Below are 18,839 nucleotides of genomic sequence, written 5' to 3'. Positions count from 1 at the left end.
AAGCACTTGCTCTCTCATCTCCTGAGAAGGAAAAAAACAAGAAAAAAAAAACAATGTAGAAATATCTGTTGTTGACACCATTCAAGTTCCACTTGGCTTTTAAATACTCACTAGCCTGTTGTGTTGAAGCATGTGCAAAAGAAGGAAAGACTGTTCTAGTAAATCCATAGTCATAAAACACCATGAGGTTTCCAATGGGGATGGCATGTCCACAAACAAGTTGTCTTTTCCTCCCGCAGGGAATCCAGAGGCCCATAAAGGTGGAGCCTTTCTCCTAGGAGGGGAGTGGTTTGCTTACAGGTCACAGCTGCTATGTGTCCTATAAGGAGGGGAGAGGGAAATCAGAAGGTTAACTGAACGTGTGTTGCACAAAGGCTGTCTGATCTTCCAAATGCAGGTTACAATGCCAGCGAAGTCAGAATGTGCATGCATAATTTAGTGTCAATAAAACGCACCTATGCCTGTTGTAAAGTTTATGATTCAAGCTCTTTAAACTATCAAAGGTGCCTTTTGTGCAAGCAAAACTATTCATTGTCTCATTTAGACATCTATTTGCAGAACACTTCGTGTTATCACTTAGTCGTGAAATAGTCTGAGTTTATGAACTGCATATATTTTAATGCATAATTTCAAATTAATAAAAAGGGCACCAGTGTTTTTCACTGTGAATCCTTTTTTTTTTTTTTCAATTATAAGGACCTTTCCACCAATAGAGAGCAGAAAGTTATTTGAAAGATTCATTTAATAAAGCTAACAAATACTAATTTGAAAATATTTTATCATCAGAAAAAAATGTCAATATTATTCTATTATGCTGAATCATTGTTTTCTAAAGTTTAAGAAAGGCTATTCAGAGACTCAAGAGGAAGAAATCACAGCCAGTTGTAAAATTAAAAGCAATTTCGCTAGTGACTATGGGAGATATTCTAACAGGGAATGACCATGGGTTCTCTGTCTGAAAGAATGTAAATGTCTAATTAATTGGTCAAGCCTATCTGAAGCCACTCACATTTTAAAAAGTGGAGGGGGAAATCTTTATAATAACTTCTCAACAGGCATCAGACAACTAATTTATGAAATTCCTTGTGATTTATGTGAATGTTTTGCTAATATGCAATCTCAACCTTTGAGGAAGCATAGATGCAGGAATAAGGTGTGGCACATAAGTTTCTAAAATGTAGGCAGCTTCAACACAAGAGCATGAGCTTAAGGTTATTGGAAAAACGTGAGAGGACACTTCTCGTAGGGTTGACTGTTTGCTAGGTGATCTTAACTTGCTCTCTGGTAATATGGCATCTGCTTGCTGTGTCCAGGATTTCTGAAATCTCAATGGAGGTAGCTGAACAAGGAACTGTAACAAGACATAATCCTCTGGCTCACTTAATCGAAAGATGTGATTGTCCTCCGGGCTATTCTGGTTTGTCCTGTGAGGTAAGTTGGTTCTTAACTTACCTGTTTAAGCCCAACTCTCTCTTTTTTAAAAATGTATTTTTATTGATTTTAGAGAGGAAGGAAGTGGGGGAGAGAATCATTGGTCAGCTGTCTCCACACCCCCCACTGGGGATCAAACATGCAAGTTGGGCATGTGCCCTAACTAAGAATCAAACTGTGATCTCCTGGTTTATAGGTTAATGCTCAACCACGGAGCAATGCCGGCAGGCAAGCCCAACTCTCTTAACTACTCACCAAGCTACCTCTGCTGCAATCAGTTTTACTTTTATGCATACTCTTACCCTATTTTATTTGATTTTCCACTCACAGTGTGAGACACAGTAAAAAGATGATGCTGTTGTTTCCTATTAGTAGGGATCATATTGGAAGGGAAATATTTTATAAAAATTGAAAGATCTGTAGAAATATGGAGTAGTCAAGAAGTAATGATTTCATAAGGCCCATTTATTACACCTGATTTATTTTCATGGCAGTTCTTAACAGAGATGCTAAAACTGCATTAGGTGAATATTGTTATTAATGGAGGAAGTAGTTACAGATCCATGTATTAATTTATTTATAAATAACTAGAGGCCTGGTGCACAAAATTTGTGTATGGGGGATCCCTCAGCCTGGCCTACAATGACGCAGATGTTCCGTGCCCACTGCCCAGAGGCCCTCCATGGCCGGGGTGGAACACTAGTTGCTCACACTGCCCACTCTCAGTGGCCGCCCCCCTGGGACTGGGTGGTTCCTGCACAGCTGAGAGGACTTCTTGTGGTTATGGACGCTGCCATCTTTTGTGATGAAGTGACAGTCAATTTGCATATTCCCTCTTTATTAGATAGGATTGTATGCATCTTTTGTAAATAAGACTTGAGAAGTTTTACATTAAGTATGGTACATGAAGCATATGATGTGTAACCAAGTCAAAACTGATGTGTAACTTAAAAATGGCCCTAGCTGCTTTGGCTCAGTGGATAAGAGCATCCACCTGTGGAATGAAGGGTCTCAGGTTCGATTCTGGCCAAGGGCACATGCCTAAGTTGCAGGCTTGATCCCTAGTAGGGGGCATGCAGGAGGAAGGCAATCAGTGATTCTCTTTCATCATTGATGTTTCTATTTATCCCTTTCCCTTCCTCTCTAAAATCAATATAAATATATTTTAAAACAATGATGAGTATAAATCTCTCATGGGGTAATGAAAAGAAATGCAGGTTGGTTTTGCTAAATCCTACATAAGGGCACTGTTTCTGCATCTCAGTTTGTTTACCTATACAGTCATCATGAGGATTTATTTAAATGAAAACATATGTGTTAAAAACCCCATTGTAAACTGAAGTGTCATTTCACTTAGTAACCGTTATTTAAACTCCAGGTTTTTCAGAGGGCAATTTCCTAAGAATAACTTCAAATTCCTTTTGAAACATCCTTGGAATAATATTATAGCTTTGCTTGTGACTGCTCTAAAGGGCGGTATTTGTTTGAATGTGTTCATTTGGTCTAATAACATCAAATAACCCATCTCATTCTTAAATTGAATCTTCTACATACACAGTAATGGATACACAACCCACCCAAATACACATAGTGTATATATAAAAATGACAGTGAGTATGGCACATATAAAAATGCTATCTTTTTAAATATCACATGATCTCACTCATTTGTGGAATATAATGAACAACATAAACTGATGAACAAAAATAGAACCAGAGTCATAGAAGCACCAAACAAACTATCCAACCTGTGAGGGAAGACAGGTGATCAGGGGGTTAAAGGTCAACCAAAGGACTTGTATGCATGGATATGAACATAACCTATGGACACAGACAGTAGGGGGGTGAGAGCATGTGCTGGGGGCATGAGGGCTTCTAGGAAGAGGTCAAAGGGGGAAAACGTAGACTTATGTAATATTTTAAATAATTTAAAAAATTTTTTTAAATATGCTATCTTTCCAATGAGCATGAAAGATTTAAAAGTAGAAGACAGAAAGAGCTTAAGATTTTTCTAGAAAACAGGTGATTTTCTTTTTCTTATCCTAAGGAATGTTTGGCTGAACTGTTGACTACTATGTAGTCTTAATTGCTAAAGGCCTTAGTTTTTATGTAAAAATTATATATAAATTATATAAAAAATTAGAGATTGGTTTTTGAATTTCTAAAATGTGCCCTGATTCTGCAATATTATTTTGGTGTAGATGATATTCAGTAAGTAGTCAAGATAGACCTTTAACTATCTTGAAGAGAAAGTTACTACAGCTATATATTTTTCTGCATTTATATAAAATAATACTACTGTTCACTTATTAAATAAAAATGTTAGTGGAGCAGTAAATTAGTTTAATGTTATCTACTTTCTATTCCATGTTTTTAATGTTAAAAACTCTCCTTGTTGTGATCAGTAGGCTTTTAGATAGTATATTCTAAAACATGCTTTCCCATTAATCTTAGTAATTTTCTATCTTTATATTAAAATATAAGTTAGCACAAATGAAGCAAGTGAGAAATGAAGAAAATCAAGAAAAACTAGGACCACATACAAACTACCACCTGTACTTGTGGCTTCACCTATTTCTCATAAATTTCACTTAAGCTCCTATTTACAGACAATAATTACAGTAATACCTTAGTGGAGAGATTATGGGGATAAAGACCTATCTCTTATAATAAGGTACTTGAGGTGTTCTCCACAAGCCATTGCCTCTAATCCATTATATATCTTATTTATAATTCATCATGATTCTAAAGTGTAATTACCCAGGCATAAAATCCAATCATCAAAGCAAGAGCTAAGGACATTTTTGAAATAATGCATCCCATTCCGGTAACATATGCTTTGGGTCACGAATACACAAAGCAATTCCTTTACCACATTTTCACCAAATGTATGGTATTCTAAAAAGTCTACAATTACAAGCTATTCATTTCATGTTTTACCCAAGATATGGTGAAAATAAACAAAATTAAGTGTTAGTTACCACTGAAAATACAGCCCGTTGGGAAGACACGTAGCCTTTGCCCGGACAGGATAAGAAAACTGCCCATGATCCCACAGCTAAAAACAGCAAAACTGCATTTAAATCTATGCATGTCTGTTTAAAGTACCAAAATATGCTTACATACAACTATTATGCTGTACAGCACCCTTATGTTCCAGAAGAGGAAACTGAGGCCCAGGCTATTCAAGACCCTCCCAAAACCTTATGTAGTAAGTGGTGAGCAGGAATTAAGCTCAGGACTGCCTGATTGCAAAACCCATGTATAGATGCAAGGTAGTGTTTTTATTGTCAACAATACAAATATCTATTTTTATTGTTAAACTCTGAGCACATAAGGGGGTGTTGAGATCTCTGCACCTGGAATATATTGGCTCATTATTTTCTTTGTCTCCCGTTCCCTTCTGACTATCCCCCACATTTTTGTGTAAATTTGAGTCTAATATTTTGATGAGATACTATATTATCCAATATTGTATTGACCAATGAATAATTTCATCACAAGGAAACTTTGAGTTTGAGTTAGAGAAACAAAGGGATAAGATTAGAACAGTGTTTATTTGGTTTTTTAAAATTTCTTTATTATGTTCTAGAAAGGTATTAGATAAGACTTTAGGAAGCAGCTATTAGCTTTTCTCTCTTTTTCTAAACTTAAATATAATCATTCTCATGAATTTGCCCCAGTTCTCTGAGAAGAAAGACATCTGCTATTGAAAAACACACTTAAGCTTTGTTAATGGAAAAATAAATAAATACAAAGAGGACGCAGAAAAGGAGGGGATTAAAGAGAAACAAATGTCCCATTTCTTTAAAAAAGTTTGTTTTAAAGTTTCTCACTTGCATCACGGAAGTCTCTTTCTCTTTGCTAACTCTTAGAACTTTAATAAGGGCACAAAAGTAATCTTATTGGTTAGAACTAAAAGAAACTTCAGAAATCATTTGGATTCATCCACCTGCTCACTCACGGAAGGATAAAACTGTGTCTTAGTGACACCAGGAGACTTGTCTGTATCCTTCAGACCAGACTAACTCCTCAAGCCAAGGATTCCATAGTCACAGGGTCTGCATGCCATTTAAAGACATGCATTTCCAGCCAAGAAGAAGGAACATGTGGGCAAGTCTCTGTCCTGTGCTTATTAGATCCTCCTAGGGTTTTGAAACAAACCCTGGCTCTGCTCTCCACCAGTTGAATGTAAATCTCTGTGGTGGAGCCACACCAGTACTGAATGCTCCTCAGATGATCTGTGTGCAGCCAGGGTTGAGAACCCGGCTTGGACTCTCACTAGGGGTGCTTTTCTACTTAGTCCTACTACCTTTCCAGGAAAAACTGGGAGTGTATTACAGTAAACTTCACCTGTGGCACTCACTTCCAAATTTCAGTCTCCCAGATTGAATATCATATGATTCTTCAATTAAAGTGTCATTTCTTAACTTTGTTCTTTTTCTTAGACTTGCTTTAAACTTTTGCTTGAGACATAAAGTAGAGCTAGAAACTCTTACTATGTACGATTTTTACACACACACACACACACACACACACACACACACACACACATACACAGTGCACATACTCCACACAAATATACCAAAAAATAACAATAATTATATAGGTAGCCAAGGATAAATTCCATATAAAGGAAATCCAATTTTACTCTACAGTCAGCATGCTAAAGAATTGGAACAATCCACACTGTGTAATATTTTTAAATACACTTTGGATTGTTTCTTCAGTTTCTTTGTTATGCTCAAAAGAATTCCTCGGTCATAATTTCTAGACCTTATTTGGTAAAAAATGGAAAAATCAACCATGATTTTTAATAATATGAATAAACTTATTAAAATAGAATAATACATCCACCATGGAACAAGTAAGGCTCAAAATATTTTGAATACCATTCCCGATTTTATCAGCTGGCATTATTAAATCTCATTACACTTTCTTATAGGCTATGATAAAAGCAGGTACTCTTAATTGAGGTACTTTCACATTATCTGAATCAAAATAAATGAGAGTGCTGACTATTGATCATTTTCTCTTTGTAAGGCACTTTGCCTCTTCCACTAGGAAGGATCTAGTCCAGAACCAAAAGGATGTGGAGGCATGATGAAGTTCTTTTTAAAAAAATATATTTTATTAATTTTTTACAGAGAGGAAGGGAGAGAGATAGAGAGCTAGAAACGTCGATGAGAGAGAAACATTGACCAGCTGCCTCTTGCACACCCCCTACTGGGGATGTGCCCACAACCCAGGTACATGCCCTTAACCGGAATTGAACCTGGGACCTTTCAGTAGGCAGATCGATGCTCTACCGCTGAGCCAAACCGGTTTCGGCTGATGAAGTTCTTAATCCACTAGAATTTCCCCTGCTGATTAAGCAGTCACTTTTCTTTTAACGATGGGAACAAGATAGCCTGTGAAAAAATCCTACAGAGCCACAGTGATAAAGCAGTCCTTTGTAATCTTCAGTGGTATCTAAAAAACTAACTCCTGACTCTTACTCATAAATCAGTGTCTGATAAAGGCAGCAGCTTTACATACGGAGAGGACTGAGCCCAGAACATAAAGACTGTTCTCATGCTCAGAGAATGAGAGCTGTGGGTTTCTCTCAGGTTTTTATTGGGGGGGAAAAAATAGACCAGGGAAAGATAAATTTTATTAGCAGCCTAATAGTCCCAAGACATGTAGAGCTTTTATTACTCTGAATTTCTTACTTTTATAATCTTTCAATTATACTGATATAAATAATGCAACCTTGATACTATTTTATTTATTTGATTTTTTTTTTTCTGAGACTTGTTTGACTCTTGCTAATCATCCATCCAACACAATAGGAGCAGATTTTAGATTGTAAAGGACATTGGAATTCTCTCTTTACTTCATATGACAATTTTATTTAAAATCAAACCTCTTTCTCTAGAAAAAGATGACTATTTGAAGCATTTTCAGGCTGAGTGGTATATGGAAATGACAGCTTTCTGTTACAAAAATCTGATGACATGGATGCTGCCTGTATACAGGGACCAGGCAGAAATACACTTTAGGAATCAAAAGTGGCACTTGTGTTTGTACGTGATGTTGCCTTTTAAAGCAGGTGGTGGGGGAAGAAGTCCCTCTTTGGAATGACACTGAGAACCCAAGTGTTATTAAAGCAAGATTTCTCAGGTGGCTGCTCTAATTGGCTTCTTTTTCTTTCAGACATGCATGCCAGGATTTTATCGACTGCGTTCTGGGCCGGGTGGCCACCCCACTGGGCCAACCCTGGGCACCTGTGTTCCATGTCAGTGTAACGGACACAGCAGCCTCTGCGACCCTGAGACCTCCATATGCCAGGTATTGCCCCTGAGCCTTTCTAAACACGGTTCATGTGTTCATTTCTCTTTACACATGCTTAGATACCATGTACTGAGGCCCGCTAAATGGCAGGGAGTGTGTGTGTGTGTGTGTGTGTGTGTGTGCGCGCGCGCGTGTGTGTAACAAAACATGAAGCAAAAGTGGCATTTATCACATTACACATCTTTTTAATAATTAAGAAAAGACAATTGGGAAAACCACTACTCACATCAAGAAACAGAATATTAACAGCATCTTAGTATAACACCCAAAGAAACAACATTTTTTTATGTAAAAAAATCACAAGGTTTTTCTGATTATAAACAAAAATAAGCCTTTTATAAGAAATTTGAAAATTATAAAGAGGTATTAAGAAAAAAATTAAAGTCATCCAGAATTCATCTTAAGATAAACACTTTATATTTAGGTTATTTCCTACCAATGCTATGCATATGTTTGTAGATAAGATTTATATAAAACATAGATGCAATTTTATGTTCTGATTTTAAAATATAGATATTATGAGCATATTATGTTGCTCAAAGGTACTCTAAAATCTTTACAATCTTTGATAGGTTATTCTATAATTTCACTATTTACCTTAGAATTCAAGCTGCTCTTATTAGCTAGTTGGTTGGTTAGTTAGATAGTTAGTTTAGTCTTTTCCTACTAACAGCCTACTCCACCACCACTGTACTGCCTTGGAACAATCAGGACTATTAAGAAATTCAGCATCTAGAGTTCCCCTGACTCTCAACCCCTACACAGTTCTGTATATCTCCTTTGTTGAACCCATTTCCCACCTCTCTTCATCTTCTGAACTCTTTCCATCAAGCCTGGTGGGACTCTTGCTCACACATCAGCAAAATTCTCTGCATAACCTGCCTTTTCTTAGTGTTGTCTTCTCTTTCCTTGCCTGCAACACACTTTTCCCTTGCAGTGCTTTCAAGAGGGAGCCATTGCATTCTCTCACACTCCCTCATTCCCCTAAGCCTGATGGTGGGGCCGTTGTACCTGCTCCTCATTGCCATTTTTGTCTCATCGTCCTTTTCTCCTCCATAACAACACCCATTATAATGTCAAATTCATCAGAAAGTGTGATACACCAGACATTAAATTCAGCAAAAATATTGGCGGCTACCATGCGTCCAACTCTATGTATGTTCCAGCACCAATGAAGGCTTCTGTAGTTAGATTTTTCTCAGGTATTCAGTTTATGGGGAAGATAGGATTATTCTTTCTTTCTTTTTTAAATATATTTTTATTTATTTCAGAGAGGAAAGGGGAAGGAGAGAGAGATATAAACATCAGTTATGAGAGTGAATCATCCATTGGCTGCCTCCTGCATAGCCCACACTAGGGGTTGAACCCACAGCACAGGTATGTGCCCTGGCCGGGAATTGAACCATGACCTCCAGGTTCATGAGTCGATGCTCAAACACTGAGCCATGCCAATCAAAAAGATTATTCTTTCTTTCATAGTTTATGAACTGATACTGAGAAAAACTAAATAATTTGCTCAACTCATAAGCCAATAAGGGTCAGATCTGTGATTCAAACTGGTGCATTTAAATAGTCATGACTGAATGTTTCATGATATCCTCAAAAAGGATAATAGCAAGAACCAGATGGTAATCAGTTAATATGTTTGATGGGTGTAGAAGTTGTTGATTTGACAGGGTAATTTCTAGAGATGTCCCCAGTGATGAAGCTTTGTGTTTGACCCTGTCATATTCAAAATCTGTATTGGTGATTTGGATGAGCTCTATCAAACATTCAGATTACATAAAGCTGAAAGTGTTATCTAGAATCAAAATGTGGTCAAGAATCAAAAAGAAGATGATGGCGGAACTACAAGACGAGTTTTGAACTGTGGCAGGTTCATGTTTCTATTCATTCTTGAGGCATTTGTTAATCAGTATTTGCAATTCACAGTCATTATGATAGGTGGGAGGAAAATAAGGATGAGGAAGGGATTCTTGGACCTTGCCCTCAAGGAGATTATATCTGAAATTTAAAGAAAAAACAAACAACAACACAGGAAATGACACATAATAGCAATTGCTGTGAAATAAAAGTTTTTACTTGACTTATAGATTCATTTCTATAACTCCAGATCAAGGATGAAGTACGTTCATTATATTTGCAAATCACAGGTAGAGACTAATAGTCTCTATTTTAAGATAAATCCTGAGTAACCAGGATTGTTAAATGTTTAGCTTAAAAAGAGATATTTAGCTTGAAAAAAGATTTAGAGAATAATAGTATCATTTAGCTATTTAACACGTTAAGCGCTAGGCCTGTTTTGTCTTCCTTTCCATTTCAGTCACCTGTGACTGACATGGTGCTTAACGTGTTAAGGACATTTCCTGGAAAATGGAAATTCGATTTAATCTGCATGGCTTTAGACATTAGAATTTGGATCACTGACTGAAAATTAGACTGAAACTAACTTTTATTCATCGTAAGGGAAATTTTATAGCTTATAGTTATATGAGATGAAAAGGGCTGCCTTATAAGAATTCATGTATTTAATAATATATCAAGGAAAGTGTGGAGGTAACTCTAAAAGAAAAGCAGGTTAGGTTAGGTAACTTCTAACATTAGGTCTAACATATTATATCATTAATATTTATCTCATTTGATTTAGTAGAAGGAATATATATTTTCAATTTTCCCATGTGCAAAAAATACAAATATTATATTTTAATCTATTATTGAAAAAAATACTAGCACATATACTCTTGAGAATATAATTGAACTATTCACTACATACCTAAAACAGAAATTTTTTCTAAAGATTAATTTCTGTACAAGAGAAGTATTATCAGAAATATTATGTCTACTATTTCAAAACAACCAGGAAAATCATATAAAAGATGTATGTCAAAAGTTTCAAAAAGAGCATCATGCTTTATGTGCTGTGTTTGTGGACCCAACCAGAACATTTGATTCAGTTAACCAAGTTTAGTATGTCAGCAACCCTTTAAAAGATTGAATGTCCAAAGAAGGTCAAAATATTTGTTAGCTATGTAAAGAAATTATAGGGTAGTAATGAGAGGAGAAAACCATATTTTTTAATCTATATTTCTAGTAATGGTTATCATTACCTTTGAGTGTTTTTGCTATTAATGTTCCATTAGTTTACACAAAGTATTTATGCAGTGAGATTTTTTTTTTACAAAAGCAAAATTTTGATAATTATTGTTCAAGATCCCATGTACTTTTGGGCACATGTCCATTTCTATAATTGTAAAATATGTGCTTAAAACACTCACTTATTCATCCTTTGACACTTCGATGAAAGATTTGAGACTGTAATTCATAGATAATTATTTTGTCTAAGAATCATTATTTTTCACTACGCTACTGTTAAATATGGAATGACTATTTTATTGCTAAAATATAATGGTTCCTTTGGATGGCTGAATAAAAGAGGATTATGGTACTTAAATCAATATGAAAATACAAATCATCTTGCCCTGCTAGCCACCTTTTCTGTTCAAGTCATTAGAGTTGAAACTTAGCTTTTTTCATCGTAAGAAGCCTGACCAGTTTTATCTATACTTCCTAGAAAGTACATTCATTCATTCAGTCAGTCAGTCAAAGTAGTCATTGGATACCCACCATGTTTCAATATGAAAAAATCCCAGAGGTGAGAGAGAGCATTACATAATTTGAGAATCTTGTACAGTCACATATGGCTTTGGCATAGTGGGCAAAGGTTACAGTTGCTAGATGTAAGCCTAGAGGGGTAAGTAGGGACTGGATTATGATCTTTCTTGCCATGATAAAGAGCCTGTCATTCTTCCTAAGGTCAATGGGGAACTAGTATAGGCTTTCAGGCAAGAAAGTGGCACGGTTTGATATGTTCTTTAGTATTATCGCTCCGATTTTAGTGTGAGGGAATTACTGGGTGAGAAACATTGAAGGCAGGATCTTTAGCTAAGAGGTTGATATAAAAAGATAAAAGATGATGGTTGCCAGATATAAATAATAGCAGCAAGGAAATAAAACACACACACACACACACACACACACACACACACACAAAATACTAGATCATAGAATCATGGAATATGTTGATAAAATATAATCCTGGGGTGAGGAAGGCCTCTAGATTGCTGGCCTGGGTAATTAAGAGGGTGAGAGTGACCTCAAATAAAATTGGAAATTCAGAAATACTTGCAGGTTTTAAAGAAATGAGCATAGTATTTGTCACTTCAAATTCAAGGTGCTCTTATGTTATGCAATACGAGCTATCCAAGAAGCAAATGGAAATGTGAGTCTGGAAATCATTAGAGATATCTGTGCTGAATATATAAAATTTATAGTTTTGGGTGCATAGATGATAGCTGAGGTTGTAGTAATGGATGAAATCACCAGGGTAGAATGTAAAGGAAAGGAAGAGATGAGAGCCAAAGTTTGAATCAAGGACACCAATCTTAGTAAACAGAATGAGACGCAAGATTTCATGAAGGAGGATAAGAAAAGAGAAGCCATAGAAGTAGGAGAAAAGTCATTAAATTTACTATTAAGAAACCATAGGAAGAGATATTTTGATGAAAGGGTGGCCAGAAATATCAGCTGCCACAGAAAGTTTGTATATCATGATAACTGACCATTGTCATTAAATTTTAATTTAGCAACAAAGATTTTATGCATGAGCCTGGATATGTGTTATTGCTGAAATCAGAAGCCTATTTAAAGGATGAATGGGAGATGAGGAAGTAGAGACCTGGAATGTAAACAATGCTTTTTAAATACTGTTATTTTTTCAGATAGGAAAACCTTGACCAACCTCAAATGTCAATAGAAAGAAGCCAGTACCCCTAACCTGTTTGGTTCAGGGAATAGAGTCTTGACCTGAAGACTCATGGGTCCCAGGTTCTGGTCAAGGGCATATACCTTGGTTGCTGGCACATACCCAGTAGGGGGTGTGCAGGAGGCAGCTGATTGATGTTTCTCTCTCATCGATGTTTTTCTCTGTCCCTCTCCCTTCCTCTCTGTAAAAAATCGATAAAATATATTTAAAAAGAAGAAAGAAAGAAAGAAAGAAAGAAAGAAAGAAAGAAAGAAAGAAAGAAAGAAAGAAGGAAAGAAAGAAAAAGAAAGAAAGCCACCAAAAGAGGAGACAATGCAGATGCTGAAGAAAATGGGAGGCAGGAAGGCAAGGAAATCAAAGTTTAGGAAGAGAGTAGCTTTAGACAAATGACAAAATACCATTCCTTATACATAGAAATAAATATTAAAGCAATGGAAAGTAATGCAGGCAAGATGGTGAGTCATTTGGCTGTGAGGAAGTATCTGAATGAGGACTTTTTCTTTGAAAATAGGAGCTGTCCTCTGCTGAGGGTGAAATAGAGAATTAGAATATTTGAGATTTATATTTCACTATACAGAAAAACTTGATTTTACATTAAGATATAAAGTGTATCTGTAAGTGATACAATATGTTTTCAAATGCATCACTAAGAATGTAAAAGAAAACTCCAAAGGTCTAAGATTCATTGAGGTAATGTCAAGGTTTCTCCCCCGGGGAATAAAGTAAACTCTCAAAAAGAGCCAATAGAAGTTCTAAAAACTAATTTTAATTCCATTGTAATTTCTGTAGAAAAAGTTATTTGACTTACTGTTTGTCATGAATGACCACACATACCATACTGAATATCGTCTATCCACTAGAAAACACATGAAAAATATATATGTGGCTGCTTGGTTGACTGAATGAAGCAAAGAGGTCAGCATATAGGATGTGGTTTATATTTAATACAGAGCCCAGAGGTGTCTCTGTGGCTCCAGCTGAGTTGATCAAATCAGCTCATTATACATCTATTTTTTAAATGACTTTTTTTCTCCCAATTTTTTATATTGTTTATGTCATCCTTTTGACCACTCCAAACCTTGACATAAAATCAAGCTAAAATCCAACTCAAAATTCCTCTGTTTTCTCCTGTTTCTCAACTTCCGAAGTCAAATGTCACATTTCCACTAAATAGCAGTCAATATTGCATTCTCTATGTGCAATCTAAAGAACAAATTAAAGGAACAAACAAAATAGAAACAAAGACAGCCTGAGGGTTGCCAGAGAGAAGGGGTTTGGGGGACTGGGTGAAAAAGTTGAAGGGATTTAAAAATACCAATATAGTCATAGGGATGTAAAGTACAGTCAACAATAGTGTAATAACTGTGTATCATGCTAGGTGGGTAGGATGGTATTTTACCTTTTTCCCTCACTTGATTCCTCTCGCTACTTGTCTCAGTGCCTGGCATGTAGCTCTTCTTCAGTCCTTATTGCATATATAAATCCTATGTGTTAAATACAGTTCTACTTCATGAGAGTTTTTATTTCAAAACCATTTACACACTATTCTGAAACTATTCTAATTCCTTATGTAAATGTCTTAAAGCATATTACCCTGTGCCTCTTCTGAGGCAAGCATGAAAAGAAAATATTGACCTGAGATTCCTAGGTTCAGATTGGGTCCTCTCTTTCTCTAAGGAACCATTAACATATGGCAAGAATTACACGATCAACATTCTTTAGGTGGTAACTAAACTGACCTTTTTTTTTTTTTTCCTATTGTTGTCTCTTAAAAAATGTATGCCTGATGGGCATACACCAAGTCCCAGGATTATCACTTTTTCAGCGCTTTGTCAAGAAGAAATATCAATGGCCAAATGATATAATAAATTTTAGAAATTTCTGAAGTTTATTCCTGGCAGAGAAAGAGAAAAAAATTAGACCTAGATTCACAAAGGAAAAGGAGAACAGAAACTCTTGTCAGTAGAGTTATAACAGCCCAGTATTAGTTTCTCAAAGGAAAGAGTTTTAAGAATATGTATGTATGTCAAGAATTGAGTTTTCTGTCAATGGTGTGTGTGTGTGTGTGTGTGTGTGTTCATAAGAACACGTGACTTATAGGCACAGAGCTTTGTGATAAATTCCATTAGAACTCTCATTACATTAAAAACAAATCCCTCCCTTTACCTTTACAGGACTGTCAACATCACACTGCTGGTGACTTCTGTGAGCGATGTGCTCTCGGGTACTATGGAATTGTCAAGGGATTGCCAAATGACTGTCAGCAGTGTGCTTGCCCTCTAATTTCTCCCAGCAACAAGTAAGATGGAGAACTACTGCCATGTTTCCCAGTCAGTAACCCCATCTGTGTAGCACATGGGCTTTCAGATTTGGCTATATTTCTCCTGTAGACAAAAATCTCAATTTAAGATAGAAATTCATTTAATAGTATTAAAAATAAGACAAAGGTAAGCACATAATACCTTTTGGTTCATTTTTTCCCCCTTTAAAACCTTGTCCCAAGTAAATAATATTTATTAATTAAAATATAAATGTTAACGTAGGTCTTTGAAATAAATGATATATGTACAAATGTACATAATTTTATATGTTTTTATAAAGGTTTAATGTTTGTATATAACTCTGCCATAAAGCTATGAAGGATTGTTAGGTATGTGTATATCACATTTTTTGGCTCTTTCTCTTCGTTTAATTCATGACTGGTAAGAATTATCAATAAAATAATTTAAGCCCTACCCGGTTTGGCTCAGTGGATAGAGCAGTGGCCTGCAGACTCAAGGGTTCCAGGTTCGATTCTGGTCAAGGGCATGTACTTTGGTTGCAGGCACATACCTAGTAGGGACTGTGCAGGAGGCAGCAGATTGTTTCTCTCTCATTGCTGTTTCTAACTATCCCTCTCCCTTCCTCTCTGTAAAAAATCAATTAAAATATATATTTAAAAGAGAAAGTAATTTAAAAATGGTCCAATTAAAGCAAGGTGACTTAGTGCTATGCTCCAAAATAAGTCAGTATCTCCCAGAAAAACAGCCCCCTTCTGTTAAAATGGTCCAAGTTTGATACCATGGAAACACATCCATGAGGGGAAGCAAAATCTGGAATATTTTATTTCAGTGCTGTCTGAACATTCTGCATTGGTTGTATATTGTGGGTTTTTTGTTTTTTTTTAAAGCTTAAGTATTTTCATTTACATTTTTGCTAAGGATATCTACACTTTCTGCTAAGTGATTTATAGACTTAAGTCTCTACATAGTAGGGCAGTGTTTCTTTAAAGAATTTGCTGTTGAAAAGAAGTAGGACAATTTGTTCAGATACAGAATCTTTATCTTGAATTTATAAGAACTGCAAAGAGCTCAGATGAAGAGATCATTCTACCATTGATGACTTAGTGGATTTTTTTTGTTTCTGTCTCTGTGTGTGTTTTCATATTTGGCTTTATATACATTCTAAAAACTTCATTTAAATTTTCTCCCTTTACTTTGCAATCTCCTATTGATTGTTTAACAGAATCATGGGTATTTATAGGGAGTCCAATGTAAATGTTTAGGGAATTTGGATATTGATGAGGATAATAATGTGATTTATTATTTCATCTAAGCATTAAGTGGTGGATTGTTTTTATTTTTTTAGGGTTTTTTATTGTTGTTTTTTTTTTTTGGGGGGGGGGATGCTTCTTATAAAAGGGCAGCAATAACATGCAGAGACTTCTGTAAAAATGACTTGTTTTTTCTTAAAGTGAAAGAATGGGTGGGATCCAAGGAATCAAAAGCAGTCCATGAGACAACTCAGGAGCATCTCCAAGTTATTTTCAGGAAACAGTAACAAAATTCAAGCTAAATTTTTCAGTCAAGGAATTCTAACAATTTAGCTTGTCTTGTGAATTACCAACCCAACCCTCCCCTCCCCGCCGTCAGTGGGAAAGTGTAACTTATTACTACTGCAAACCAATGACTCCACTACAAGAAACATCTTAGAACACAGTTTTGAATCACATCTGTCTACTTCCAAAATACAGGGATGGAATAAGGCACATACCCACAAAAACACAATAATTTTATTTTCATTTTTTTTCTAATCTCCCTTGGGTGATCAAATTTCAAAATAAGAGAATGTTATTTAATCTAGCGTTTATTAGAATGTAAACCAATTGGCCCAGCCACTATGGGCAGTGGTTGCTTGTCAACCTATGAATCAAAGGGTCATGGTTTGTTTCCAGTCAGGGCACATGCCCTCATTGTGGGCTCAGTTCCCAGCAGAAGGTATGCAGAAAGCAGCTGATCAATGGTTCTCTCTCATCACTGATATCTGTATCTCTCTCTCCCTTCTAGTCTGAAATCACTAAAAACATATTTTTTGAAAATGTGAATTATTTGGATTAGAAAATTTCAATAATAAATTGATAATTTACTGTTGGACGAGCTATAACAAAAGCTGTAGGACATATAAAAGAGAAGAGTGGAAAGGGTCACAAAATGTGTCTTAAGAGAAGTCAACTTAAATGTAAAGAGAATTCAAAGTCACAAAATATTACACTTTATTTTGGAGGTTTCAAAACACAGTAAAAGAAATAGTAGTGCCAAAACTGGTTTGGCTCAGTGGATAGAGCGTTGGCTTGTGAACTGAAGGGTCCCGGGTTTTATTCCAGTCAAGGGCATGTACCTTAGTTGTGGGCACATCCCCAGTATGGGGTATGCAAGAGGCAGCTGGTCAATGATTCTCTATCAACGTTTCTAACTATCCCTCTCCCTCTCTTTAAAAAAAATCAATAAAATATATTTTAAAAAAAGAAATAGTAGTATTCATAATAGATCCTAAAACAGTGGATTGAAGAACTTTTATTGGTGGAGATTGTAGGAAATTATATAAGCAAAGACTTAGAGGACAGAAAATACAAGGCATGTTTAAGAACTAGTAAGTAAAAATTTGGACCATGATTTTCAAATAGAATTTCATAATTGTAGATGAAAATGAATTGGAAAATGAGGATATATGGGAGATATCCTTGGATACCAGTTTAAGAAATCATTGTTTAATTTTCTATGTAAGGAAGAAACACCACAAGTTTTTATTATTAATAAAAATTTGTTATGATGAGAGCCACACTTACGATAGAGTTGAATATAATGAATTGAAACAGGCAAAGAAGAAAAGTGATGAGACCAATTAAAAAGCTATTGCATTAGTTAGGCAAAAGATAATTAGAACCTAAAGGTAGATAATAGTAACAAGAATGGAGACAGGTGGGTGAATGTGAGAAAATTGTTGAGTGCAGTTCTACAGAACTGATAACTAATTAAATATGAGGGGTGAGAGCTGGGTAGGTCAGAGTGGAAGCCAGGGGTTTATAGAAAGGTTGACCCCCTATGGTGGTGCTATTAACTGAAATAGGGAAACCGACCGAGAGCTGCTACAGAAGAAAGACAATTTATATTTCAAATAGGTTAAAATTGATATGAAGGGTCTGTCTAAATGGAAATATGCAAACAGCTGCAGGAAATGGAAATCTGAAAGTGTGAAGGGCACATGAAGGAAGGCATATGTTAATAAATGAATCAAAGTCAGATAAGATTTCCTGAGTTATTATTACCCAAGTTGAGCACATGGGAAGGAGGAAACTTAAGACTATCTACATTAGGGAAGCCAGAAGCGAAGGAAGAGCCAAGACAGGCTGTCAGGCAGACAAGGGAAGTAAGGTCACTGCCATGGGCACCACAGAGAGAAGAGAGTAATAGAGCATCTGATTCTTGTTGCAAGCAAGACCCAGTACATATGCTGGTGATTAACTGGGGCTCATTGTTGAATTTTGACATAAAAAAGAAAGTGTCCCACCTTGATTGCTTAGCAGAATTTTAATTAATAAATAGGAGTTGGCAGTTTATATAGCATATAGAATTTTTAAAAAGTGTTTTCTTTTTCTTATATATGATTTTTATAATTTTCATATGTTTTTATTGATTTTTAGAGAGTTAAGAAGGGAGAGGGATAGAGAGAGAGGAACATCAATGATGAGAGAGAATCAACCTCCTGCATACCCCCTGCTGGGAATTAAGCCCCCAACCAGGGCATGTGCCCTGACCAGGAATCAAATCTTGACCTCTTAGTTTCTAGATCAATGTTCAACCACTGAATCACACCAGCTGGGCTGATTTGTATGATTTATGAATACATTTTTTTTTATGCAATGGGCCTTGTAAGAATCAAAATACCAAATCAAAGGGCTAGTTTGGTGGCTTCCAAAGTTTATTGGTCACAGCCAC

General features: G+C 35.9%; 1 protein-coding gene across 2 annotated transcripts in view; it reads left to right on the top strand.

Annotated features, from left to right (window-relative positions):
• LAMA2 (laminin subunit alpha 2) overlaps positions 1–18,839 on the top strand; it is a 447,053-nt gene that overhangs the window by 290,040 nt on the left and 138,174 nt on the right. For both annotated transcript variants that reach the window (XM_084889596.1, XM_084889597.1), the window contains 3 exons: positions 1,314–1,431; positions 7,626–7,760; positions 14,760–14,884. In XM_084889596.1, coding sequence (XP_084745722.1) covers positions 1,314–1,431; positions 7,626–7,760; positions 14,760–14,884 — 378 coding nt within the window. The remainder of the gene's footprint in view (positions 1–1,313; positions 1,432–7,625; positions 7,761–14,759; positions 14,885–18,839) is intronic.

This window comes from Pipistrellus hanaki, assembly GCF_964339955.1.
Source record: "Pipistrellus hanaki genome assembly, chromosome: 7".
In the NCBI taxonomy this organism is placed as follows: Eukaryota; Metazoa; Chordata; class Mammalia; order Chiroptera; family Vespertilionidae; genus Pipistrellus; species Pipistrellus hanaki.
Note: the sequence above shows the minus strand (reverse complement) of the source record. Positions and strands in the feature narration are given on the sequence as shown.